This window comes from Notothenia coriiceps, unplaced genomic scaffold (assembly GCF_000735185.1).
Source record: "Notothenia coriiceps isolate Sejong01 unplaced genomic scaffold, NC01 NC01_scaffold00019759, whole genome shotgun sequence".
Lineage (NCBI taxonomy): Eukaryota > Metazoa > Chordata > Actinopteri > Perciformes > Nototheniidae > Notothenia > Notothenia coriiceps.
This window is the reverse complement of record NW_011352460.1, coordinates 41,045-66,945: the sequence shown is the minus strand read 5'-3', so window position 1 is coordinate 66,945 and position 25,901 is coordinate 41,045. Positions and strand designations below refer to the sequence as shown.

The 25,901-nt window shown below is 41.8% G+C and overlaps 1 protein-coding gene across 4 annotated transcripts in view; it reads left to right on the top strand.

Moving 5' to 3' along the window:
- tln2b (talin 2b) overlaps positions 1 to 25,901 on the top strand; it is a 47,312-nt gene that overhangs the window by 9,585 nt on the left and 11,826 nt on the right. For 2 of the 4 annotated variants that reach the window (XM_010778999.1, XM_010778998.1), the window contains exons 9-46: positions 767 to 922; positions 1,523 to 1,624; positions 1,729 to 1,805; positions 2,797 to 2,980; positions 3,398 to 3,511; positions 3,900 to 4,008; positions 4,536 to 4,744; positions 4,983 to 5,081; positions 5,641 to 5,808; positions 6,120 to 6,414; positions 7,711 to 7,877; positions 8,600 to 8,728; positions 9,809 to 9,922; positions 10,071 to 10,184; positions 10,309 to 10,443; positions 10,627 to 10,755; positions 10,887 to 10,989; positions 11,786 to 11,994; positions 12,391 to 12,510; positions 13,242 to 13,439; positions 13,928 to 14,067; positions 14,544 to 14,637; positions 15,097 to 15,186; positions 15,305 to 15,427; positions 16,010 to 16,153; positions 16,322 to 16,483; positions 16,634 to 16,774; positions 17,474 to 17,655; positions 18,407 to 18,539; positions 18,637 to 18,738; positions 18,853 to 19,023; positions 19,789 to 19,935; positions 21,507 to 21,608; positions 21,747 to 21,866; positions 22,525 to 22,671; positions 24,261 to 24,427; positions 24,802 to 24,985; positions 25,719 to 25,844. In XM_010778999.1, the coding sequence (XP_010777301.1) occupies positions 767 to 922; positions 1,523 to 1,624; positions 1,729 to 1,805; positions 2,797 to 2,980; positions 3,398 to 3,511; positions 3,900 to 4,008; positions 4,536 to 4,744; positions 4,983 to 5,081; positions 5,641 to 5,808; positions 6,120 to 6,414; positions 7,711 to 7,877; positions 8,600 to 8,728; positions 9,809 to 9,922; positions 10,071 to 10,184; positions 10,309 to 10,443; positions 10,627 to 10,755; positions 10,887 to 10,989; positions 11,786 to 11,994; positions 12,391 to 12,510; positions 13,242 to 13,439; positions 13,928 to 14,067; positions 14,544 to 14,637; positions 15,097 to 15,186; positions 15,305 to 15,427; positions 16,010 to 16,153; positions 16,322 to 16,483; positions 16,634 to 16,774; positions 17,474 to 17,655; positions 18,407 to 18,539; positions 18,637 to 18,738; positions 18,853 to 19,023; positions 19,789 to 19,935; positions 21,507 to 21,608; positions 21,747 to 21,866; positions 22,525 to 22,671; positions 24,261 to 24,427; positions 24,802 to 24,985; positions 25,719 to 25,844 (5,406 nt within the window). Of the gene's footprint in view, positions 1 to 766; positions 923 to 1,522; positions 1,625 to 1,728; positions 1,806 to 2,796; positions 2,981 to 3,397; positions 3,512 to 3,899; positions 4,009 to 4,535; positions 4,745 to 4,982; positions 5,082 to 5,640; positions 5,809 to 6,119; positions 6,415 to 7,710; positions 7,878 to 8,599; positions 8,729 to 9,808; positions 9,923 to 10,070; positions 10,185 to 10,308; positions 10,444 to 10,626; positions 10,756 to 10,886; positions 10,990 to 11,785; positions 11,995 to 12,390; positions 12,511 to 13,241; positions 13,440 to 13,927; positions 14,068 to 14,543; positions 14,638 to 15,096; positions 15,187 to 15,304; positions 15,428 to 16,009; positions 16,154 to 16,321; positions 16,508 to 16,633; positions 16,775 to 17,473; positions 17,656 to 18,406; positions 18,540 to 18,636; positions 18,739 to 18,852; positions 19,024 to 19,788; positions 19,936 to 21,506; positions 21,609 to 21,746; positions 21,867 to 22,524; positions 22,672 to 24,260; positions 24,428 to 24,801; positions 24,986 to 25,718; positions 25,845 to 25,901 lie in introns of all 4 variants that reach the window. The other 2 variants (XM_010778997.1, XM_010778996.1) reach the window with 1 other exon arrangement.

The following is a 25,901-nucleotide window of genomic DNA, read 5'->3' as shown; positions in this document are numbered from 1 at the left end:
GCGTGCGTGCGTGCGTGCGTGTGTGTGTGTGTCATGCACAATAAAAAGCTTAATCTCCTATTGTGAATTCTGTCCCGAGCAGATTTTCACCATCAATAATGAAGGTCAAACCATTTAAAATAATATAATTCCTCAACTACCCACTTAAGATTAGAAAATCAAACTTCCTGCTCTTATACAGTTGTGATTATTGTAAAGCAATAGAAGTTTTTAATAGACCATTGTATGAAGATATCATGAACAGTGGGATAATGTTATCTGTCCTTGTGTTTAAGAGCCCTGAACCTGGAAGCTGATCTACTTATCGGCCTTTGTGTGCTAAAAAAGAAATGATATACAATAGCTGTGAGAATGCATGTATTTTTAACTCACCATCTCTACAAACCTCTAATTTCTGTGTCGTCCTCTGAACCCCTGGAGGGGAGCCAAGTGTGGGTTATGTCTCTGAAGTGAGCTGTAATAGATTTTCAGTGGGCAGAGAGAGAGGACACAGAGCTGTTGGAAGCACCATGCTGGTGTGCTGACAGTGACTAAACCCTGTGGAGACCCTGCTCAATAAAGCAGCCGTTAAACAAGGCCCTACTCTCTTGGGTCATTCCACAGCTGCCCTCCTCCTCCTCCTCCTCCTCTATTCGGAGCCTTAAGCCACGAACGCAGCATGTGTAATACAGCAGCAACCAGCAGCAACTGTTTTACATCCGCGCCTTGAATGAATCATCTGTGTAGGTGTTGTAAATGTTGTCTGATATTTTTCTCTATCTGACAGGAAAAGATGAAGGGTAAAAATAAGCTTGTCCCGCGGCTGCTGGGGATAACCAAAGAGTCAGTGATGCGAGTGGATGAGAAGACGAAGGATATGGTGCAGGATTGGCCTCTGACAACGGTCAAGAGATGGGCTGCCTCCCCCAAAAGCTTCACGCTGGTACGGTGTGACTCTCTACATCAAGTCTTCTAAATTAGTCCGATTATTCACTTCTAATGCGCATATTCAAATATTCTGTCCACATTGTTAATTACATGGCTCTGCATCACATTAACTATTCCCCCAGTTTTCATTTCCCAATACAAACAGCCTCCTTAAAATTGTTGAAACCTCATTCTCCAATATTGAACATTTCCAGCATGCAGAATTTAACAATAGATGCCCTGAAAAGAATGTGCAGAATTTAAATGTATTATTTATTTGAAAGCTTTTTCAATCTTCCTTACTGAGGGTTAGCAACCGTAATGTCTGTTTTCCTCCTATATTTGAAAGGAGCACTGCATTTAAAGATGAATAGATTATGCAAAATAAAAATATATATACTCTTAGCCAAAATATATTTGTAATATTCACCCTTGCATTTCAGTAGAAGGCTTTGAAGTGAGCAGTCTTGAAATTCACTCAATTTAATTTTAAATCAGCTCTTTAGAGAGATGAGATGGGCCCTAGAAGCTTATTAAGTTATTAAATGTTTTTGCGATGCCAGATGTATGTTAGAATACTGTCCTGAATCTTTGCTGTTTTCAACCAATACCACAGGATTTCGGAGAGTACCAGGAGAGTTACTACTCTGTGCAGACTACAGAGGGAGAGCAGATATCCCAACTTATTGCTGGATACATTGACATCATTCTTAAAAAGGCAAGTAACTTGAAATTGAATGTAGAAAACGTACACCACATATACTTCTCTATACATTCAGCCATCATTGTTAACTGTGATGTCTGTTTTTCTGCTTTCTACAGAAACAAAGTAAGGATCGTTTTGGCATAGAGGGAGATGAGGAAGCAACCATGCTGGAGGAATCAGTGTCCCCTAAGAAGTGAGTAGTGCTTGTGTATTATACTGTAGCAAAATATTGACCATTCAGATTCACCAAACACATTCTTGGTATTCTTCATTAATCGAAACCTCACTGTTTAATTATGCATGTAATTAAATTGCCGGCAGCCCAGCAAACTAACCCCAAGAGGGGTACTGTTAGAATTAAATACAAAAACAGCACTTTGAATTTAAAAAAAACATTAACACTGTTCCGATAATCCAGAATACAATTCGCTAAATTACTTCCTCATATTATTTTTGTTTGTTCTAACCAAAACACAAACCCTGCCTCAGGGCAAGGACACACAGTTATCATCTAATTACACAATATAAAGCTGCATCACTCAGATGTTAAGATATCATGCAGGTTAAGATATCACCTCATTGAAAGATGTTTTATTCAATAATATTAATCTCCCAGTTGCATGTCGTCTCTGCTGATTTCTCCCATGAAGCTTAGTAACTGATGATGATGAAGGTACTGCTGATGGATCAGGGCTCTATCACACAGAGCTGGAAATGTGTTGTTGTTGAAAATCCACACGGCTCTTAGTGAAACCACTATCTGGCAGAATGGGGCATCATATTCCTGCTGCTTATGGGCCAATTGACTCATCTTGTGGTTCTCAGCACAAAAACATAATTGCTGCCTCTCAAAACAAGCCATAATTAACCAATGGAGTCAGTAGCATCTGTTGAGCTGGGCAGAAAAACAGACTTTTTTTTGTTCTTGTACCATATTTTTTCTGACAATGCCTACTCACTGTGAGAACAATTGTTAGTGTGTTAATTGTTTAATTATAATATTGTAATTTCCATGATTCAAATTAGTAACGGTTGCGCTGTCATATGGGACTACTATCTGCATACAAAGATGCACTCACTAGCAACACAAACGAATACAGTCAACACTAGAACACATTGACACCTATGTAGATTGAATTATGAAGTTCAACATGCATGCACCTATCTCTTTTTTTCCATATCAGGTCCACCATTTTGCAGCAGCAGTTTAATCGGGTGGGTCGTGTGGAGCATGGCTCAATAGCACTTCCAGGTATAATTAGGTCTGGGTCTATTGGCGGCCCTGACACCTTCAACATGGGAACCATGCCCTCTGCCCAGCAGCAAATCACCACAGGGCAGATGCACAGAGGACACATGCCCCCGCTGGTGAGTGAGAGCACTTACACTTTCATGCAAACATGGTGTCCTAGATAAATGTCATAGTTCCTCTTTATCACCAGATTTTGAAATGAAATGGTGGCACCCAAACCTTTGTTTCCGATCTGTGTCATTTGAAAAATGCGTGTAAACAAAAAAAATGGAATGAGGAAATGATGCAGCGATGCTCAATCGAGTACGTTTTATATTCGAAATAATGCTTATGGTCCCTGCTGTCAACAATGAAGCACAATGAACAATACAAAGAGGCTGTGAGAGAGAAATACAAGGACATTTTCTCATATTCACACTAAACGCCCATCTGTCTCTGTTTATAGACATGAGATTGAAAGAAACAATAGATATTATGTATTTAAATTGCTTTTGTCATTTTCATACTCTGTCTCTATTGTTTGTTGTTTTCAGAGTCTGGCCCAACAGGCCTTGATGGGGACCATAAACAGCAGTATGCAGGCTGTGCAGCAGGCTCAGACTGACCTGGGATATGTAGATAATCTGCCTCCACTGGGCCATGACTTGGTAAGTCTTCTCACTTATTAGGAAATATTTTAGAATAGGATGGATAGACGCACTATTAGTCCACGTCATTTACGGCAATTCCTTGAGTTTCAATATTCTGACACTCATGAATGTTTGCTTTCTGATATTGTAGCCTGTGGTTTAGCAAAAACAGATTGGATAGAATTAAGCATTTCCATCACATCGAAGTCCATCATATTTCTCAAATATAATTATAACACATAACTGGCTGTAAATACGGAGGCTGTATATAATGCTTGAGTGTTTCCAAAGCTGTAGGTGTTGTGCAGCACTAGTCCTTTAATCCTGTACGAGAAAGTTTATGTGAACTGAATATCACCCACTGTGATGAAAGCCAATCGCTCTGCTTTTCCTCCTCCACCAAAAGGCGTCCAGGGTTTGGGTTCAGAACAAAGTGGATGAATCCAAACATGAAATCCACTCTCAGGTTGATGCCATCACTGCTGGAACAGCATCTGTGGTCAATCTCACAGCAGGTGAGTGCCCAGGAGAATATTAAACAGCTTCAGCATTCATATATCTCTACACCAGAATGGTGGCTTATGAAGTCTGCGCTGGGCAAAGGAAATTGCTTTTTTATTGAAATATTGTCTTATTTTTACATTACTGCAACCCCAAGGAGTGAATCAATTAAACAGATTCCTTTTTTCTTTTTTTAGTTAAGCCCCCACTGATGATAAGCTTTTAAACAAAAGTGGTTTTCGATTATTTTCTCCTAATAGATATTTCTACTGATAAATAAATATGGAACTTTTTATCCTTAAGCTCATCGAAACTTGTAATGTCTCTCTCTCTGCTCCTCTTGTTGCTTGGCACAATGCCCGTGAAGTTCCTGCTGGCTTTTTTGTGGGTTTTAATCTGACCTCACCATCTGTTTGGCTGTACTGGTTCCCTGCACTAGCTAATACAACGTTGTTCTTCTTCATGGCCACTTACTTCATCAACATGGATCTCAAATAGGCTCTGATTATGACATTGACACTGATATGTGTGTCTTTTACAGGTGAGCCCACAGAAACCGACTACACAGCGGTGGGCTGCGCCATCTCCACCATCTCGTCCAACCTCACTGAAATGTCCAAGGGTGTCAAGCTGCTTGCAGCATTAATGGATGATGAGGTGGGCAGTGGACATAAGCTCATGGGGGCTGCTAGGATGCTGGCAGGAGCTGTGTCAGATCTGCTCAGATCTGTTGAGCCTGCAGCCGCTGAGGTGAGACGCCCACTGATTATTGTACTAACTTGGACTCCATCCTCCATTGAAATCATAGTAGCCACAAAGCCTCAAACAGTGTTTGACTGCATGTTGAATGTTTATCAGGGTCCCGGTGAAGATGAAGGTATTCTGGGATGATTTTTGATCCAGAAGTCTGTTTCAGATAAATCATGTAGGCCTGTGTGAGGACAGGCCAGGCTGGAGGAATAAGTGTGATGATGTCATTCTCCCACAGCCCAGACAGACAGTGCTGACTGCAGCAGGAAGCATCGGACAGGCCAGCGGAGACCTGCTCCGTCACATGGGGGAGGGCGAGACCGACGAGAAGTTCCAGGTTGGACACCACCCACTCACTGTTCCTATGACACTGCCGGCCAAACAGGAAGACACAAAGTCTCAGGCCCCCTTTAAAAATGTCAATACATACTGAAGTTATTAACTCAGACTCTACTATTAGACTTTCACGTTATGTGGATTTTATAACAAAGAAGGAACGTTTTTGGTACAACATTAAACTGTAGTGTCTTAAACAGCCGTTAACACAAAGTTATCTGTAGCCCTAAATATCTACCTCATTCATGATTTTATATTGAAATACATTTACCTGTCAAATACACATATTTTAGTTCCCAGATATCTTCTCATAGCCTCAACAACACATGGATACATAATGCTACAGAACATTATTTTCTCCCCCTACAACTCATAAACACTCTCTGCCTCTGGCTTATTATTATGTTATTGTCGCACCCCATTTAATTTTTGTATGCATTTGATATCCAGTATTCACACTCACACAAATTGAGCTAAAACATTTACTCTCCTGGTCCCTTTTCTCACATGTGCACAGCTGTGTAGTGTTTTAGTGAATGACATTGATTAATATGTTGCAGGACACACTGATGAATCTGGCCAAAGCAGTGGCCAATGCAGCTGCTATGTTGGTCCTGAAGGCCAAGAACGTGGCCCAGGTGGCCGAGGACACCATATTGCAGAACCGGGTGATCGCAGCTGCCACCCAGTGTGCCCTGTCCACCTCACAGCTAGTCGCCTGCACCAAGGTACTGATTTAAAATGGATCCTCTCAGTAGCCAAGTAGGTAAAGGACATACCAACATGCAGGAGATCATCCAAAAGGATATATGACCCTGACCATTGCAGCTTTTTACTAAAGTTTCCTATGGGGATGTGTAACATTGACCTCTTTGTGTCATATCTTGAAATTGTTTAGACTTTTTTAAATCAGAAGATTTTAAATCACAATTATAAGTTATTATACTTGGTTGTATAAAACAAGAATTACCGCGATATAATCTTTCAAATGTCATACAACTTTTCTGATTCTCTGCTGATGACTGTGTGTGTCTTGCAGGTGGTGAGCCCAACAATAAGCTCCCCAGTGTGCCAGGAGCAGCTTGTGGAGGCCGGGAAGCTGGTGGACCGCTCAGTGGAAATTTGCGTGAAGGCGTGCCGTTCAGCCAGCGACGACGGCGAGCTGCTGAAGCAGGTCGGGGCCGCGGCCGGCGTGGTGAGCCAGGCCCTCAGCGACCTGCTGCAACACGTCCGACACTACGCCACCTGCGGAGAGCCCATCGGACGCTACGACCAGGCCACAGACACCATCATGAACGTCACAGAAAACATTTTCACTTCTATGGGTGACGCTGGTGAGGACAAAAATAAGTACTAGAGAACGTTGTGGGTGTCAGGAGTTAGTAATGCTTACAATTTAAGTTGTTTAGTGTCTCAAGTTTTTACCCACAACAAGGACTGAACAGTAAAAACTAATCAGGTGATATTTAACAACTGCTTTCATTTTACCTGTTCATATTTGTTTTGACTACATATGAGAGCCTCAAATTGTTGTCTGTATTTTTGTTCATGTTAAGTGATCTTAAAGATCCTGTGGAAACATTGTCAAAGCTCAGGCTATTTGTTATGGTTCAGGCGATGAGGCTGAAGAATTTCCAAACCCTGACAATTCTCAAGGGGTTGCTAAACATGTCATCCAAAACCACTACAGAGCTCTCAATCTGGTCTCAATAATCAGTATCAGGCCGGCTTTGAAACCTAAAAGGAAACATATGAATGGGCCATTTGTGGAAGGATAAACCTTTTAACTTCTATAAATATAGATATAAAGAGAGGGAAAAAAGGAAAATATGTTGCAGTAGATTCAGTGATTATACTCCATTCTACTGATAGTGTATTAGTTGATTCTCAAGGCCATTAGATGTAGGTTGTAAAGCACCTTGATGTCTTGTCTTTCACAGACTCCTCTGAGTTATTTCCAGCTTGAGGTGGGTGTTTGGGAAACATAGCTTTTTATAGTGTATCTGTGGGGAGATGTTTCATGTATCTGAAAGGCTTTGATTTGTGTAAAAGGAGATGACTCACTAGATACCTTCAGCTATACAAGTTCATAAAGGTGAAAACAATGGTGTGACTAAGCAAGGCTACGACACTCACAGAAATGTAGTGATGCATTGGTTTGGGTGATGGGAAAATATAATATACGATCAGATGAAATTCATTTGTCTGCTGTCAGATGTTCTGTCATTCCGTTTTTTACTTAAAATAGCTCTGGTTTGTTAGGCACAGTGTTCAAGATCTCTGCACCAATTACATGAAATATGTTCATGTTTTATTCAAGTCACGAGATGAGTCAAAAATATAAATTTCCATGGGTTACTTTATCCCTACAGTCTTAACTCATTATCCAGAAAATAAAATAAATAGACAAAAACAACTCTGACACTTAAACATCCCTTTCAAAAAGATGTGGTTGTCATAATGGATACAAATATACGACAATGTGCACAACAAACAGTGCTCGTTGTACAGATGTACAGAGACTCCAAATCCGATTTCCTGCACAAACCTATTTTCAGCTGTACTATCAGTTTGCGTGGGGCATCTGCCTTTACAATATGTGCTTACTTACTGTCTGTATATGTGAACAGGTGAGATGGTGCGCCAGGCCAGGGTGTTAGCCCAGGCCACCTCTGACCTGGTCAATGCCATGAGATCTGACGCAGAGGCAGAAGTAGATGTCGACAACTCCAAGAAACTGCTGGCTGCAGCGAAACTGCTGGCCGATGCCACAGCTCGGATGGTGGAGGCAGCTAAGGTAAGAGCATAAGATGTTCAATCTCACAATGTCATGTAACAAATATGATTTCTTATTTGCTCAAGCATTGAATAAGTATTGTTAAGTTTTTATAAATACCTCAATTAAATACCCTTATCTTATTTGTTTCTGAGAATATGACATTACTTTAGTAATCAAGCACCTTATTCCAAAGGAATACAACAGACTTAGATCATTAGTCAGTTTGATCCACAGCTGGTAATTCTGTGAATATTATATGGTCTTCTTACATTTCTAACGTCAAACTGAATGAGTGCAGGATCAGCTGAACTTAATTTTATGGAATACACATTTTGGTATCACTGTATGCACTAACTAACAGTATCATGTCAATATAAATAAAGGGTACAGCATCAGCAGCTTTTAATAATCTGTTGGCACTGTCGAGCAGGACACTATCCATTTAAAAATACCCAGGCAACTGAAACGCTGCCTATATGGCACATTAGATGTTTCTGATCTGTGACACATTAATAACCACATCACTGTCATTATCAAAGAGGAAGTGGGAATCTGGCACTGACTGTTTCCTTGGAAACTGCCAGCAAGGAGACAGAGCTAAATCCAGTATTTGCATCTATTGCACAACGAGTGTAACCACAGTTGTTAAACTTTCCTGGCTAAAGTCTGAATAGCTATTGTTATATACTGTATCTGTGTGTCACCGACATGTGTGTTTGTGTGTGCTTGTGTGCTCTCAGGGGGCGGCTGCTTACCCAGAGAATGAGGATCAGCAGCAGAGGCTTAGAGAAGCAGCGGAGGGGCTCCGGGTAGCCACCAATGCTGCAGCTCAGAACGCGATAAAGAAAAAACTGGTCAATAGGCTGGAGGTGAGAAATTGGAGTCAACATGTTGTCATCTTTGTGTTGTTTGACCTTGAAAACACAACACTCCTCCTTGTTTCTCCCTTTCCCACATTTTTGGAAACCCTTTTAGAATAACGTGGTAGTTGAATAACAAAGCAAAAAGAAACAAATGCCCAAAGGAGAATAATAAAATGCCTCAGCCGTCATTTGTAGAAATATGGCCTATTTAGTTTATGGGTCTGTGTTATTTCTCTTCTCACCTGTAGCAGTGAGCTATAAATCCCATTAGTTGTGTGAATAAGCCATCTGAGTGTAAAGATCTGCATTTAGCCCTTGGTATCAGTTCAGCCCAATGACTACCCCCTCTTAGCTCCAGAGCGCACAATGTTCAGTTTCCTAGGCACATAAAGTATGCATTACCTAGAGCTGGAATCAGCCTGCTATCAGTCCGCCTCCTTTCCTCTGATGATCACAATAATGGTGTTTACGGCGGCCTCCATGAAGGAAATGAATGAGCCGTTTAAGATCAAAGTGTTATGAATCTGCAGGTGTGCTTGTAGCAATTATCACTGTCACCCCTTAAAACCCAATTAATCTTACTTGTGTTATCCTGACACACTGTCATGCATCTGTTGTGCATATGTGCATGCTTTAACTAAAAAGTAAATAAAATACAGAGAGCCTGCAGAAACATAGGTAGAAATGTCCACTCCTACCTTTGTCCAATACGCATTCTCAGTGTTGTTTACTCCTCTCTCAGTATAATGATATCATGTATCCTGGCTCTCTTTCATCCTCCTCGACTCCTCGCCTCCTCATCCACTCAACAAGCAATGTCTTCTCCCTCTGTTTTCAGTCTTGTCATCACTTCAAAGCTAGTCTTGTGTCTATGCATTAATGTGAGCTTTGTGTTATTTATTTTTGTATGCTGTGCGTTGATTTCTCTCTTTATACAAAATGGTGGTTTGTGACCCTTTTGATAAGAACAACACTGACTGAGTACAGAACATGACAGCATAATAACACATAAGACAGAGCAATAGGGACTCTCAGGTTCCACTCTCTTACTTTACTCATTGATTTCCATGTGTATCTTTTTAACAGATAGCTGCTAAGCAGGCAGCGGCCGCAGCTACTCAGACTATTGCAGCTGCCCAAAATGCTGCTGCTTCCAACAAAAACACAGCCTCACACCAACAGCTAGTGCACAGCTGCAAGGTATGATCATTTTCACTTTATACTGATGTATTAAAAAAGTTCACTTTGAAAAAACAACCGTATAGTGGATTTTTCTGGCTGCACTTTTTTGTATGTAATCGTGATGTTGTGGATCTGAAGAATGTATTGTTGGTGTGTTTCATTGCAGGCAGTAGCAGATACCATTCCCCAGTTGGTGCAGGGAATGAGGAGCAGCCAGTCGCAGCCCGAGGAGCTCGGTGCCCAGCTCACCCTCATCATGGCCAGCCAGAACTTCTTACAGGTGAGACCCTTCCCCAGGAAACAGTCAGCAACTATCAAACCCTCTGTCATCAGATACACACACATAAACTGCTCATGTAGTGCTTATGAATGTGTTGTTGTTCTTTTCTGTCACCATTGCTCAGCCTGGGAGTAAGATGGTGACGTCTGCAAAGTCAGCAGTTCCCACAGTGGCCAACCAGGCTGCTGCTATGCAACTTGGGCAGTGTGCCAAAAACTTGGCTACTTGCCTGGCCGAGCTCAGGACGGCCACCCTGAAGGTATCTATACTGTCAGAGATAGTCTTCTCACTGATGCAGGAAATGTGTTGCCATCTCTTGTCTTTTGTAGAGCTTTACAACTCATGTAAAGATAGCAGGCACAGCATACTGTATAGGCTGTCATCCTGTCTGGACTGCATAACAGGCATGTAAGTAAAATGTATATTTGTGGCGTTTTGTAAGGCCCATGAAGCCTGTGGTCCACTGGAGATCGATTCAGCCCTCAAAACTGTACAGACACTGAAGAGCGAGCTTCAAGATGCAAAGATGTCCGTCATCGACAGCCAACTCAAACCTCTTCCTGGGGAGTCGGTCAGTACAACATCTGCTGGGAAGTTCTGTTGAAACATTATACTGTAGATATCCAACTGTAAGCATACTAACATGATTAGATCACAACTATGAATAACATGGTTTATTTGCGTGTTCTGTTGCTCAAACAGCTGGAGAAGTGTGCTCAGGATTTGGGAAGTACATCTAAGGCTGTGGGCTCCTCCATGGCCCAGCTGCTAACATGTGCTGCACAGGGCAATGAACATTACACAGGTAAGGGAACGGTTTTTAAGTAACCACTAAGCTAAATCATGTACCTTTGTCTTGAGTAGTTACATCGAAAGAATGGAAATGAGACATCCTTTTTTAATAAAATATTTTGTTTATTGTTTTGTTTTCTAAACTGTGACGAGTGGGAGTGAAAGGATAAAGCAGGCATAAAAACATTATGAATCGTTTATTTGTGCCATCATTATTGCTATAAACTGAACCCTTTGAATCCAGCATGGCTTGGCTGATTTGCCGTCAATCTGGCCCAATTGTGGGTCTCACGGGACAAGAGATGAAGACAGATAGAGAAAAGCATTTCTATCAATGACTGCTCCCAGGCAGCACTTCATGCTGTGGCCCACAGGGCTGCTCGCTACTCATTAATCTTATTTTCACTAGATTTAACATTCCATCAGCAAATGGCTCCACTTGGCTGGTTAATGCAATTTGATGCAATTTGCTGCTTTTTCTTCTTGGCTCTGTGTATAATAAGTTAAGGGCACCTCCCATGTGGAGCCATATTTATTATATTAGCTCATTTATTTAAACAATGAGAGCATTTCAGTAACACAGCTTGTTCTCAGTGTGGTAAAGCTAGCCCCTGCCAGCTGATTTGCGCAATGAAATTACAATTATATTAAAGACAGCAGATACACATACCTCTCAGTTGCTAATGCTTAAACAGGACTGTTAAACTAATGGGAATTCGATTAATGTTTAGTAAAGTGTCAGTTTAGTCTGTTTATCTCTGTCCCTGTGATTGATAATATTCATTATAATTTCATCATGTATTTTGCAGGTGTAGCTGCTAGAGAAACAGCTCAGGCTTTGAGGACGTTGGCTCAGGCAGCCAGAGGTGTAGCAGCCAGCACCAAAGAGCCTCAGGCTGCTGCTGCCATGCTGGACTCTGCCCAGTGTGTCATGGAGGGCTCGGCCATGCTGATCCACGAGTCCCATCAGGCCCTGGTGCACCCGGGGGATGCTGAGAGTCAGCAGAGACTCGCACAGGTATCATAGCTCCCAGTAATGTATAGGGAAACTTATATACCCATCATATTGTTCTTCTCAGGACTCTCCCTCTCCTCTGCTGATTTATGAACATTCTTTCCATAACAATCATCCAGCTCTAAGCGTTGCTATTTTCTCTCTGCTCTGCCTCTCGCCTGTTCCTCTCTCAGGAGTGCCACAGTGAAAATGCTCAATATCCAGCGGCCCTTCAGGGCATAAACATATTGTTTGGCAGCAGCATAAATTAGTGACTAGGATTACTGTGCACCCCGGTTAGCCCAATTTGCATTGGAGATGTTTTTCCCATATAGATGTGCTCTGGGACTTTGTGTTGTGTAGCACATTGTTAGAGTGAGTAATGGCGGTCCATTGACAGAGCATTTTGCTGTGTTTCAGGTGGCCAAAGCAGTGTCGCACTCCTTGAATAACTGCGTTAATTGCCTGCCAGGCCAGAAGGATGTCGACATGGCCCTCAGGAGCATTGGTGAAGCCAGCAAGAAGCTGCTGGTTGACATGGTGAGTCCCGTCTTTACTTGGGGATTTCTTGACATCTACTTTGTATTTACACAGCATCTGTACTGACACCATCATTATTATACAACCTGAATACTGAATACTTCTTAATGAACGGGAAGCAGACAACTCTGTCCGTAGATGCTTTTTATGATGATGGTGTGATTGTGACCATATATGTTCTCAGTTATTGTTTTTTTAATGTGTTCTGTAACTGTGCTACTGCCTATCTTGGCCGGGATTATCTTGAAAATAATAATAATAATAATAATAATAAAGCTTTATTTATATAGCACTTTTCATACAACACATGCAGCTCAAAGTGCTTTACAAAATGACACATCACAAGTAAAAAATAAAGAACAAGAAATTCCCCTCAGATTATTTGTTAAGAACTTTACAGGTACATGCAGCAAAATATAACATTTTAACAGATTAATAGACACAAGGAGGTTAAATGTATGATAATAAAAATAAAATAAATAATGGTTTCTTTCTGACAGATAAGACACTGAATCGATGCAACGATATAAAATATAAAACCCCATAAAACAAAGTGAACATATAGGTACAACAGAAATACAAAATCTGAAAATTAAAAATGAGATGTTTTGTCTGAATGAGACTTTCCTGGTTAAACAAGGGCTTAATAAATACAAAATATCTCAATCTTTGTTAGATTTTTGATAGTCTGTGTTTTACATTAAGCCCTAATTGGTTTCATGTCTTTGAAGCTCCCTCCCTGCAGTAAGGTGCTCCAGGAGGCCCAGAGTGACCTGAACCACACAGCCGCTGAACTCAACCACTCTGCAGGCGAGGTCGTGCACTCCTCTCGTGGAACGAGCGGCCAGCTGGCTGCGGCGTCGGGAAAATTCAGCCAAGACTTTGATGAGTTCCTGGATGCTGGCGTTGAGATGGCAGGACACACCCAGGTAGGTTTCATGATCATACAACCCCCTCCACACCACATGGAAACAGTTCAATGGTAACTCACTGTCATTCAAACCTTTGATGGATAAGGTCTTCAATGCTTAGCGAAGAAAAGCTCTGTCACTTTATTGCCAAACATATTTAAGCAATTTGTTAATAAGACCTTTTCATCTAATTGACTTTGGCACATGATGTCCTCAAGAGCAATAACGCAGTCTGATGTAATGAGATCTCATGATGTTCTTGTTCCGGTTATTTTGCTCATTAATTTGGAAAGAACGTCTGGGATTGGAGTTGATGTAGCATAACCCCCAAGCTTTAATCATGTTTAAAGCTGCCTGCTGAGCGAGGAAATAGGATATAGGTGTTAGGGATAAATCAAATACATTTGTACAATAGTTTATCTCTTGATAGTTGTTGCAGATACAGTAAATAATCTTAATCTAACAAAAAAATCACTTGTATTTTTCTTTTTCCCTTGTCTTTGCAGAGCAAGGACGACCAGATACAAGTCATTGGTAATCTGAAAAACATCTCCATGGCATCCAGTAAGCTGCTGCTGGCTGCCAAGTCTCTGTCTGTGGATCCAGGTGCAGCCAATGCTAAGAATCTTCTAGCTGTGGCAGCAAGGTGTGATAAGTTGAAGATAGGGCCTGATATGTATGAGATGTTCTCCTTCCCAGTACTTGTTTGTTATCGTAAGCATATTGTCAAAAATACCTGTATCAAATTTAGAAAAATCAGATTTTTGTATTAAATGTCTGTCTTTGCTGCATCTGTATGCCACTCCCAAGCTGTGTGTGTTCGGTATTGCTAGAGGGATGTGCGTAGTAAGAAGCCAACAGCTGGTCCCGCAGGGCTTTGGGCCTGGCCGACTTCGCTCTGTCTAATTAAGAAGATGGAAGCCTATGCTAAGGCCTGTCTGTGCTCAGCGAGGCTGAACACAAACTCAAGAGAATCTCTGCTCTTCTGTGCGCTGTGTTAGCCCATCGCAGTGAGGGGCGGCGGAGCCATGCTTCAATGGGGAGCTGAAAGCATGGCTGTGTGTGCATGCGGAGGACACATGTGAGAGCTACAAAGCCTGTGTGTGTGTCTGTGTGTTTCAGGGCAGTGACAGAGAGTATTAACCAGCTGATCACGCTCTGTACCCAGCAAGCAGCAGGACAAAGGGAGTGTGACAACGCCTTGAGGGAGTTGGAGGTAACCGTCCTCACATACACTGTACAGACTCCTTCTCTTCAGGACTGTTTTCTGTTGCCCTTTCATGCCTGTATGGGTTTTATCGAGGACACTAAGTGCATTATTTTCATCCTTTTCTTTGCATCTATTTTGCATTTGATTAGGCCCCGAAAGCCATTACTTGTGGATGGATAATTAATTCAGAACTATAGGAAGTGCATTAGTGACACTGGTTGAACCAGAGCATTTTTGCATACTTAAGCTTACTCAAGTTACTGAAAATGGCACAAGGCTGCACATTTTAAAGGCTTGACTATGATGATTTATCAAGGCAGTATATTCTCATCAGTTTGATTTACATTTATAGTATTTATTTTTTCTTTGAGTTTAGTTGCTGATTAAAGTGTACTATCAAGGCAGGAATGTTTTAGTGGTGTGTCCATTCTAGTTTTAGTTCTCATCATCTCTGTCTGTGTGTAGGCTGTCAGAGGCCTGCTAGATAATCCCAATGAGCCTGCCAACGAGCTCTCCTACTTTGACTGCATCGAGAGCGTCATGGAGAATTCAAAGGTACAGCTTTTCAAAAATAATTGTCTCATCTATATACTTCAACTGTCAGAGATAGTTTATATATTAGGCAGATGAAGATGTAATTAAAATATGTTTTCTCCGTTTCCTCACCCCTCAGGTCCTAGGAGAATCAATGGCAGGTATATCACATAACTGTAAAACAGGGGATGTGATGGCCTTTGGGGAGAGCGTGTGCGTGGCGTCCAAAGCTCTGTGTGGCCTGACGGAGGCTGCAGGACAGGTGAGATCACAGCATTATAGTAACTTTAAATATTATGACTATGCTTTGGCTTTCATCTGAGCTGTTTCCTCTTCTGTACTACTCTTCCTGTTTGTTTTAATCTAGTTAGAATTCATCTGGTAACATTTCAATTAGGAAAAACAAATTGTTGAGCATTTTCTAAAGGTTATTACAGCCCTCTCAACAATACATGAAAACAGATTCAAACATCTTGACATGAAGGAATCCATTCATAAGTGGCATTTAAAGCTTAGCAGGCTATGACAGATAGCCAGGTTTCATTGGCTCCCATCCCTAAAGCTGAAAACTGCTATTCAACATTCAGTTGCCTTGTCTGGAAAAGGGCATTATTTTGTTTCCTCTGCAGAAAGCTCTCCTGTTATGCAAAATGTATACAATATCATTTAAAATTGTATCTGTCCATGTACTGTAATCATGTGATCATATTTGTCAGAGAATGTGGACTGCATGTGGTGGGCGATAGATTGTTGTTGACAACAAATGGATCATACAAAACAAAAATACTTTTTCAATTTGAAAACTGAAACATTAATATAACTGTTTGTGTTTTCTTCCTTGTAGGCCTCTTATCTTGTAGGTGTGTCTGATCCGAATAGTCAGTCAGGGCACGAGGGGCTGGTGGACCCCATCCAGTTTGCCAAAGCCCACCAGGCCATACAGATGGCTTGTCAGAACTTAGTTGACCCAGCCAGCAGTCCCTCACAGGTAAGAAGGTTCAAACCCTGGCCACATAAATCTTATGTGACTGATTTAATAACACTTTAAGTTTGAAAACCTTAGAATACACCTGAGTGTTACTCTAGAGTCTACACACCTCACTAGGCTGCCTCATTTCATAAAAAATCTGCTTCCTGTTTGTCTTTTCTTTGTCAGATCTTGTCTGCAGCAACAATTGTAGCCAAGCACACCTCAGCTCTCTGTAATGCCTGCCGCCTGGCTTCTTCTAAGACCTCCAACCCTGTGGCTAGGCGACAGTTTGTCCAGTCAGCCAAAGAGGTGGCCAACACCACAGCCAACCTTGTGAAAACCATCAAGGTCAACTCCCCAACTGATCAAAACGTTGAGTGTAAATTTGTTACAGAATTCTTTCGTCACGTGAGAAGCTGTGATTGTGTGTATAATTCAGTGGCTTACAGAAATATGACCAAATTAGACAAATATTTATATGCAGTCGTCTTGTTTCAGAGCTCGGACGGGGATCTTTCGGAAGATAACAGAAACAGATGCCGTGTTGCTACGACCCCTCTCCTTGAGGCTGTAGAAAACCTGTCAACTTTTTCCAACAACCCTGAGTTTGCCAGCATCCCAGCGCAAATCAGCCATGAGGTATTCATCTAATTTGATCCGTGTTTGTTCAGAACCTTCTTTTTGATTCTTTCCTCAGTTCCTAGTGATTTAGCTGAATGAAAATGACTGGTTATATTTCACCAGGGACTCAGGAACATCCAATTAGCTTTCTTTTCTCACTCATCCTAGTGAAGCTACTCTTCAGGGTGATTTCGTGAATATGTTTGTCACTCCTGCTCTCAATCCCCTTCAAACAGACACTTTTATATGTGCCAACACAGAAAGGTTTTTACAGCGAACATAGGGGGGAATTGGATTAAGGTCCAATGTTCCCTTTTCTTTCTATGTTTTAAAGACTCTAGAAGAAAGATGCCTTTTTATTTTTCAATCTGAGTGAAGCAGTTCTCGCACAGTCCTCTTTACAGCTTTATGGCTGTAATCTGTTGGAGGGCAGTGTTTAACTGCACTCTTTTTCAGCACAGCTGCTCTAATCTTCAGTTTGTTAATCTAATTGTCGAGGGAAGCTTTGGCTGGGATCATAAAGACTGAAGGTGTGCCTTCCTGCATCTGTGTAAAGCTGCCTTTTTAATCTCATCCCTCCCTTCGATTGGGCCTATGATCTCTCCCAGGTAGTCAAGGAATATTAACACCTCTGTCATGAACATGTGGCTCGCTCTTTGCTGTTGAGATGCTCCCTGGGCTGTTGTTTCACCTGCACTAATCTTTTTATTTCCACAGGGCTCAGCATCTCAGGAGCCCATTGTGCGTTCAGCCCGCTCCATGCTCGATAGCTCCACTTATCTATTAGAAACAGCCCGCTCGCTGGTGCTCAACCCCAAAGATCCTCCAACATGGTCCATACTGGCTGGCCACTCCAGAACAGTCTCTGACTCCATCAAAAGTCTGATCACCTCCATCAGGTTGGTATTATTCCTATCTCCTGCCACATCAGTCTCTGAAGGATTGTCTTTAATCGAAGTTTGTGTTGGTTACCCACAGAAAAATATGATTCTGAAGCCAGAGGGCTTACTCTGCTCAGATAAGCAATAAATGGTCACATTAGTTCATACCTGCTGAGATGGGCTGCCTCGTAATAGATTATTTAAAGCTACTGTATTGAGCATTGGAGAGCAGTGGATCTGCAACACATTTAGTGAAAGGTACTTACCCACCTAGATCTATCTAGTCATCATCCTCCAAACCAAGGCATAATGCTATACTCACAGATAGATACGGTCCACAATAGACTGCATTTGGTTATCACATGTCTGAACGTGTGCTTAAAAGTGAGCTCATGGTGATGGAGAGACCCCTGGCCATTAAATCCTGTAAAGCCCACTCTGCAGGTAGAACAAACAAGATATTGGCAGTTTTAGTTTTACCTTTGGACAGAGACAGGTTAGCTGTTTCCAGGCCAGCTGCTGTAGCTCCATATAAAACATACAGATGTAAAAATGGTGTTCATTTTCTCATCCAACCCAGTCAGAAAAGTGGGAAGAAAATATTTCCCGTATTGTCAAACTATTACATTTAAATGTATTTAAGTATCTACTTGAGATGAATTGGGGATTTTTATTCATCTTAATCTTTTCAATATTCAAACTGTTTAAATGTATTGTATATTTATTTATATCTATTAACATATGTATTTCTTAACATTTCTGATAACAGGGACAAGGCACCGGGCCAGAGGGAGTGTGATTACTCCATTGATAACATCAATAAGTGTATCCGGGACATTGAGCACGCTTCCCTAGCTTCAGTTGGGCAGACTTTGCCCTGCAGAGATGATATCTCCATGGAAGTGAGTTCAAGTACCTCATCAGCTCCAGAACTGAATGGGATCTGTAGTCTTTCTGCTGTGACTTAGACCGTAATTATCTGCTGTTGTAACTCACCAGGCCCTCCAGGATCAGCTGACATCCTCTGTGCAGGAGATTGGGCATCTGATTGATCCCGTCTCCACAACGGCTAGAGGGGAAGCTGCCCAACTAGGACACAAGGTGCTGGTCTGACCATATATCACTTTATCCCCTCTGGATTTAGAAAGAAAAACCCATTCCCTCTGTCTTCTGTCTTGTGATGAAATCTTTCCTCTCCAATACTTCTTCTCCCAGGTGTCCCAGCTCGCCCGTTACTTTGATCCTCTCATAGTGGCAGCGGTGGGCCTGGCCTCTAAGCTGCACGACCACCAGCAGCAGATGACCATCTTAGACCAGACCAAGACCCTCTCAGAGTCTGCCCTGCAGATGCTCTACGCTGCCAAGGAAGGAGGGGGAAACCCAAAGGTGCTAAGCCGCTCATACAGTATAGACACAGACTGTTGAACCATTACGTCTATTACAAGGGTCACCTGTGATATCAAGCAACATTTCAGCAGGTTAGGACAGTTACACAGTCCTGTTCTTTCAAGGGTTTATTTATTTTGATAAAGGGGATCAAGAAGAACTTACATCTGCCTAATTTTCGGAAATTCTCTATAACGTTTTCTTTTAGCTATAACTCTTTTTGCTCGTTTCAAACTCAGAACAAATCAGCAGGAGCTCTTACTAGGTTTTAGGATTCCCTATTCTTTTTTTAATTGATTGTTGTGATTGTTTTTAAATGCCTTGTTTATTACACAACTTGTAACCCCTGGTGTTTCTGTTGTTCCTCAAGCTCAGCCACCATAAGTAAATAAAAAATACAAGATCCTTGTGATAAACCTCTGTTGTCTGTCTAACCTTGCCTACATTATTCAGTGTAAGTGAGAACTGTAGGGAATTTGTGCTCTCTGGGATAGTGCTACATGTCATATTTGTTATGTTTAATAAGTCTCATATTATGTTCACTGGAGATAAAACAAAAATAAATAACAATGTTTCTTTTGTTTCATTTTGAGTTTTAATATTTCAAAAATAATACAAGTCCTTACAGCAGCAAGAATCCAGCCTGGTGAAGTGTCCTTCAGTGTGACACTGTACTCACCAGCTGTAGGGACATGCTGATGAATTTCATTCTGGTTAGACCAAGACATTGGCACAGAAACGTTAATCTGCTGGCTGTGTCCCCAGGCGTCCCACACCCACGATGCCATCTCTGAAGCATCCCAGCTGATGAAGGAGGCGGTGGATGACATCATGGTTACTTTGAATGAGGCAGCCAGTGAAGGAGGCATGGTTGGGGGCATGGTGGAGGCCATCGCTGAGTCCATGGGCAGGGTGAGTAAGGGTGTGTTTGTGTGTGTTTTGATAAAGAATGCTCAGGTGGTTTTAAATGGATTTCAGGTTGACACTTATTATCAACCTTAAAGGGGACCTATCATGCAAAGTGCACCTTTGTACGTCTTTTATACATGAATATGTGTCCGTGGTGTGTCAGGGAACTCACCAAGTGTCAGAAAACACAACCCTCTCTCTTTTCCTCCGTACCCAAAATCTCTAAAACCGGGGCTTTAACTGATCTGATACAGACTGATACAGATTTGAAAATAGTCTGACGTCAGTGACGAGGAGCTCCGCCTATATGGCCAACTCTCCACCAATCGGGAATGAGAGGTTGGCGTGGCATGGTAACAGCATGGAAACAGCATGGAAACAGCATGGTAACATGAAGCTCGTAACTCGGCCCCCTCCTTTGCAGGGGGGCGTGGTCAGCTGCAGCGCATGCAAAGACAGGGTGGAGGAGAGCAAAATAGAGCGAAATGAGGCATGGCTAAAATGCATGATCTGTTTGGTATTTTGAAAAAGAAAACGTATAAATATACCTTATATAGGTATGGCCCTACAATATATTATTAAAATATAGCATGATAGGTCTCCTTTAAGGCAAAAGGAGCTTTGCCTGTAAGAGAAAAAATCCACAGTGAGTGTGCAGCTACCGTGTCCTTGTCAGTGACTCTCATTAGTCTAAGGGATGACAAGTTTTAAACCCACAGCCCACTGGTGATGTTAGCTGTCACTCGTCCTGCTGGGGGACATGTCACTGTGTAGTCATCACAGTTAATAATTGGTGATGATCTGCTCATAGCCAGAAAATATCCTCTTGGCTAAGATCCTTGTGTTTTTAATTATATTTTACCCTCAGCTTAAACGCAGGAGAGCAACAGTCATTAAAAACCAATGAGAATTTATAAAGTGGCCCCATTTTACAAGAATGTATACATAAAAAGGTTTATATTTTCTCAATTATGGCTTTTTTATTGTTAATACATTATATATGAATTACCTTGAACTGTAAATAGATCCTGGGCTGCCAATAGTGTGTTGGTAATCCTCACATATCTGATTCATCTTTGAAGCTGCCTCATACTTCCCCTACAGAAAAGGACTATTTATGATTGAATTATTAGCTTTCACAGCTGGAGACGATTTTTCTAATGTAAAAAATATCATTTCAGCAACATCCAACTTGATGAGTAATAACTTCGGGGGAAAAAACAACACAAGCTGCATTGGAAACAATTGCATCCTTCACTTGATTGCGCGCTGACACAACTGTTAAAAACCAAAAGATCCTCAGATTTGAACATCATAATAATACTTATCAATAAAGCATGACATTTAGGAACAAAGTTTAAAGCAGAATCTGTAACTAAGCTATGAGACCAGGCCTTAAAGAAATGGTGGAATAATTATTAACCATTAATGGTTAACCATTAATGTTTGGTATCACTTTTAGTGATACCAAGCGATAACAAAAATCTCACATAAAGTAAATTGTAGTAAACACTGAGGATAGCTTTGCACCATGTCCTATGGAGAGATGATAACTAAAAGGTTAATCTTCCCAGCTGGATGAAGGAACACCCCCCGAGCCTGAGGGTTCGTTTGTGGACTACCAGACCACCATGGTGAAGTACTCCAAGGCCATCGCTATCACGGCGCAGGAGATGGTGAGTGCACTAAGATATTAACGCCTGACTCTATGTGTTTTCCATTACATTTTCAATCTGCCATGACAATATTTGTCAGTAGGGCTGGAGAAACATCAATCTGCCTCTGCTGATGATGTATGTTCTCCCTGTCGCCAGATGACCAAGTCAATAACCTGCCCTGAAGAGCTCGGTGGCCTTGCCTCTCAGGTGACAGTGGACTACGGACAGCTCGCACACCAAGGACACCTCGCTGCAGCCACCGCAGCGCCCAAAGAGGTGAGAAGCTACGCTCTCTGTCCTATGGAGCATATGGGGAAAAATTAAATGATGTTTTAAAAGATTTACCATATCCGCAGTATATCTATCTTGCAATTGTGCCCCTGAAACGTCAGACTGAAATATCGGCTAAGGGCTGTATTTTACACCAGAAACGCTTTGGGATCTATTCACTCACTCAGTGATCAGAGCAGATGGGAGCTGTGACGCCCCTTCCTCGAGGCTGCTCCCGACTGTGTGAGATCAAACAGAAATAAACCCCTCCAGCGTCCAGACAGACTTTTCTTAAAGCTTCTCTGTGTAGTCCAGAGGACAGCAATGTGTGGAAACATTGCACTAATAAGCGCACAGCTCTTATCAATATCTTGTACATAACAGGCTGCTAGAAACCCTGCTGGTTACCATAGCGACATTGTGCCTCTAAGTACAAGTCTAAAAGCCTATAGTGATGCTCATAATGAAGTACCACCCCCACCCATGAATCTCAGTCTGTAAATTAAAGGTGTAGGGCCATCATTCCCTCTGTGAGGGTGCTTCAATTCATTGTCCTCCAACTGCTGGATAAGAGACATGCCAGTTAAAGACAAGAGTGCAATTGTTTCGTACAGTGACACAAATTAGAAGATGGATGGAAGTCGATGTCTGGTTCTGCTTTCAGGTTGGGTTCCAGATAAAGACACGAGTGCAGGAGCTGGGCCACGGCTGTATCTACATGGTGCAGAAGGCTGGAGCCTTGCAGCTCAGCCCCACGGACAGCTTCTCCAAGAGGGAGCTCATCGAGTGTGCCCGCGCCGTCGTCGAGAAGGTAAGCCAGGGAGACTGGAACTGGTGCAACATCTTTAACTCCCGCAGAAGAAAGCTTTGCACAACCTACATGTTTAGGGGCAGTCTATTTTTTGCTGTCGTAATTGGCCATTTCTGCATTTAGAAGTGTATTTTATGCATCTGTACTTATTTAAATAAAGTGATTAAGATCATTTAATTTTGTGTAGCTGCAAGAATTTGCTGCAGTTCAGGCGTGAATAACTATTTACTATACTGTTACAGGTATGCTTTGTATTATGATTATTATTCATTATTATTAAAGGTCTCCTATCATGCAAAATGCACTTTTGTATGTCTTTTATCCATAAATATGTGTCCCCGGTACGTAATGGAACTCACAAAGTGTCCGAAAACAGGTGCTGATCCAGATTTGCATCAGATACGTCGCTATCAGAAACAATGCACAACGTGTTTTGGAAGTAATATGGTCTTTGTTTCAATTAGCAAGCACCGCTAACACTCAGAGCTAACGCTGTACTGGAGAGAGTATGTCTAAAAAAAGCAGGAAATAAAAAGGTACTCACCTTGTGGTAAAAAGAGAAAAAGCCTTTGAACTCAATACTGTTTCAGAAATAATCCTTGATGTGGTTTTGAACATAATATGGTGTTTAATCACAGCAGCATTTAGCTGAGTATCTGGGTAGAATAGCTCCCCCCTCCTTTTGTTTTGTTTAAAGCTACGGACCCAGAATCAGCACTTCTCTAACAGGGCTGAAATAGAGGGGTATGAGGCATGGCTAGAATGGGTGATCTGTTTGGTATTTTGAGCAAAAAACTTCATATACATGTTTTTTATATACAGTATCTGAGACCTATAATATATGCCTATAAATATTATGATAGGAGAACTTTAAAGTGTAGCTTTAGCCCAATATTGCTCTAGTATAGAGTCAGAGGACTATATTGTATGTTATTCTAGGTGGGAATAACTGTTTTTTTACTTTATTTTGTACCATGCAGGTCATGTGAGCCTGCTCTCCTGATCAGCCCCTCACTGTGCTGTTAATGATAATACTAATGTCCCCCTGCTGCGACCCGGCCGCAGCTAGCCGTGCTGCTCACACATTAGAATTTCTCTCCGCTCTGAGGCAATTAATTGATTAAGGGCTGATACCAAACGTGAATAATTTGTGGTCCTACGTTTGCTAATAAGTGAAGCGTACGTTTGAAATGCACCTCTAAGAGCTCTCCATTTGTTTAAGAGGGACAGGCGGACAGCAGTCTTCAAGGGAGATGTGTGATTTGCAGACTCAGGCTCATTGACTTAATGTGATTGTGCAGCAGACTCTAATTTGTTGCATGTTTAACCCGGCTCCCTCTTCTTACTCCCAGCATCCTCCTTTAATCCAGCTCGACCATATCTTTCACTCTAAATATTTACAACCTCACTCCCCTGATTTATAAGGGCTCTGCCAACATCCCAGAGAGTAGAAAAGCTGCTGGTTAATCATAACAAAATATGCAGAGCACACCGAAACTAGGGTTATTCTTAGGTGCTTTTTACACCTCTGAAAACAGCGTGTTTGAAGGACTCTCTGCATATCTAATGCTCTGCTTCACATGTTCCAGGTGTCCTTGGTACTGTCAGCTCTGCAGGCAGGGAACAAAGGCACCCAGGCCTGCATCACAGCAGCCTGCGCTGTTTCTGGCATCATCGCTGACCTGGACACCACAATCATGTTCGCCTCAGCTGGAACACTGAGCCCTGAGAATGAAGAGTCTTTTGCTGACCACAGGTGCAACGACCTTGCCCAACACACGATGTTAAACTAAAGTCTCTAAAAAAAGAAAAAGTTGATGAGGTTGAAAAGGAAATGTTAACGTGTTCTGAGAAAAGGGGTAATATACAATGTTATACTAAGATTTCAGTTGTTAAGTTATTACATTGTAACGTCAGAGCTCCATTTTCCTTTTGGTGACTCACCGAGCAGAAGTGCAGTTTGTCTGCCGAAGCCCAATATCCGTATGCTCTTTACGTAATGAATGAACATTTAAAAATACAATTTTTGAACACACTTTCTTTTACAAAAACAACAGCTTCCTTTGCGTGTTGCCGGTACTTGAGTGTGACTGTGCAGCAGATTGTGACACAATGTGTCCCGTCCCTCAGGGAGAGCATCTTGAAGACAGCCAAGGCGCTGGTGGAGGACACCAAGCTGCTGGTGGCTGGAGCCGCGTCCAGCCAGGAGAAACTGGCCCAGGCGGCCCAGTCCTCGGCCAAGACCATCACCCAGCTCACTGAGGTGGTCAAACAGGGAGCCACCAGCATGGGCTCTGAGGACCCAGAGACACAGGTGAGGAACAAATAAAACATTATTGTTATTTTCTAACAAAAATCACTTGTTTGGCCGTCATTGAAACTATTCAAGGTGACACAAGCTATGCCTTTTGTTTTTGGAAACACTGAAACAAATGTCTGTAGGTGTTGGATTCATTGTGTTCAATGTAAATACTGAAATTAAGTTAAATTTGATACAATAATTACTTTGGTGACAATTTCTATGACACCTGATACATACTTTTAATTTCTTATAGCACTGTATAATCATAGTTATAAAAACTAATATATTATTCATAATGCTTTTAACAATCATTTTATAATTATTAAGACAGTGTTACTTAAATGTTATCCTTATACTTTCATAATCGCCGGTCACCAGGATTTTCTTATTGCATTATAGTCATGGGCATCCTAGAAAGTTTGACCATTACTTTTACACTAAGCTAAACAGCGCTTTCTATTGTAACACATTATCACTATACTATTATATTGTATTATTCATTTAGAATGAATTTCATTTATCTTTCTCCACACCCAGCATTAGATTCATTTGTAATTGCGGTTTCATGTGATACCCATTGTGTCTCCTCTGTGTGTATGCCTGTATCTCTGCACTTCACCACTGTAAGTCTGAAGTATCATGATGAGGTGGCTGTGATGAGGGCAGCGGTGTTAAATCCTCTCCCCTGGGTGCTACTGATAAACCTGTACCCTCTCCATTATTGATTCCCGCTCTATCTCCTCAGGTGGTTCTGATAAACGCGGTGCGAGATGTGGCCAAGGCCCTGGCCGAACTCATCAGCTCCACCAAGTGTGCCGCGGGCAAGCCAGCTGACGACCCGTCCATGTATCAGCTGAAGAGCGCTGCCAAGGTAAAGGACTAATCTGCTTTAACAAATGACTGTCATATCTGGTTTAGCTGTGTATTG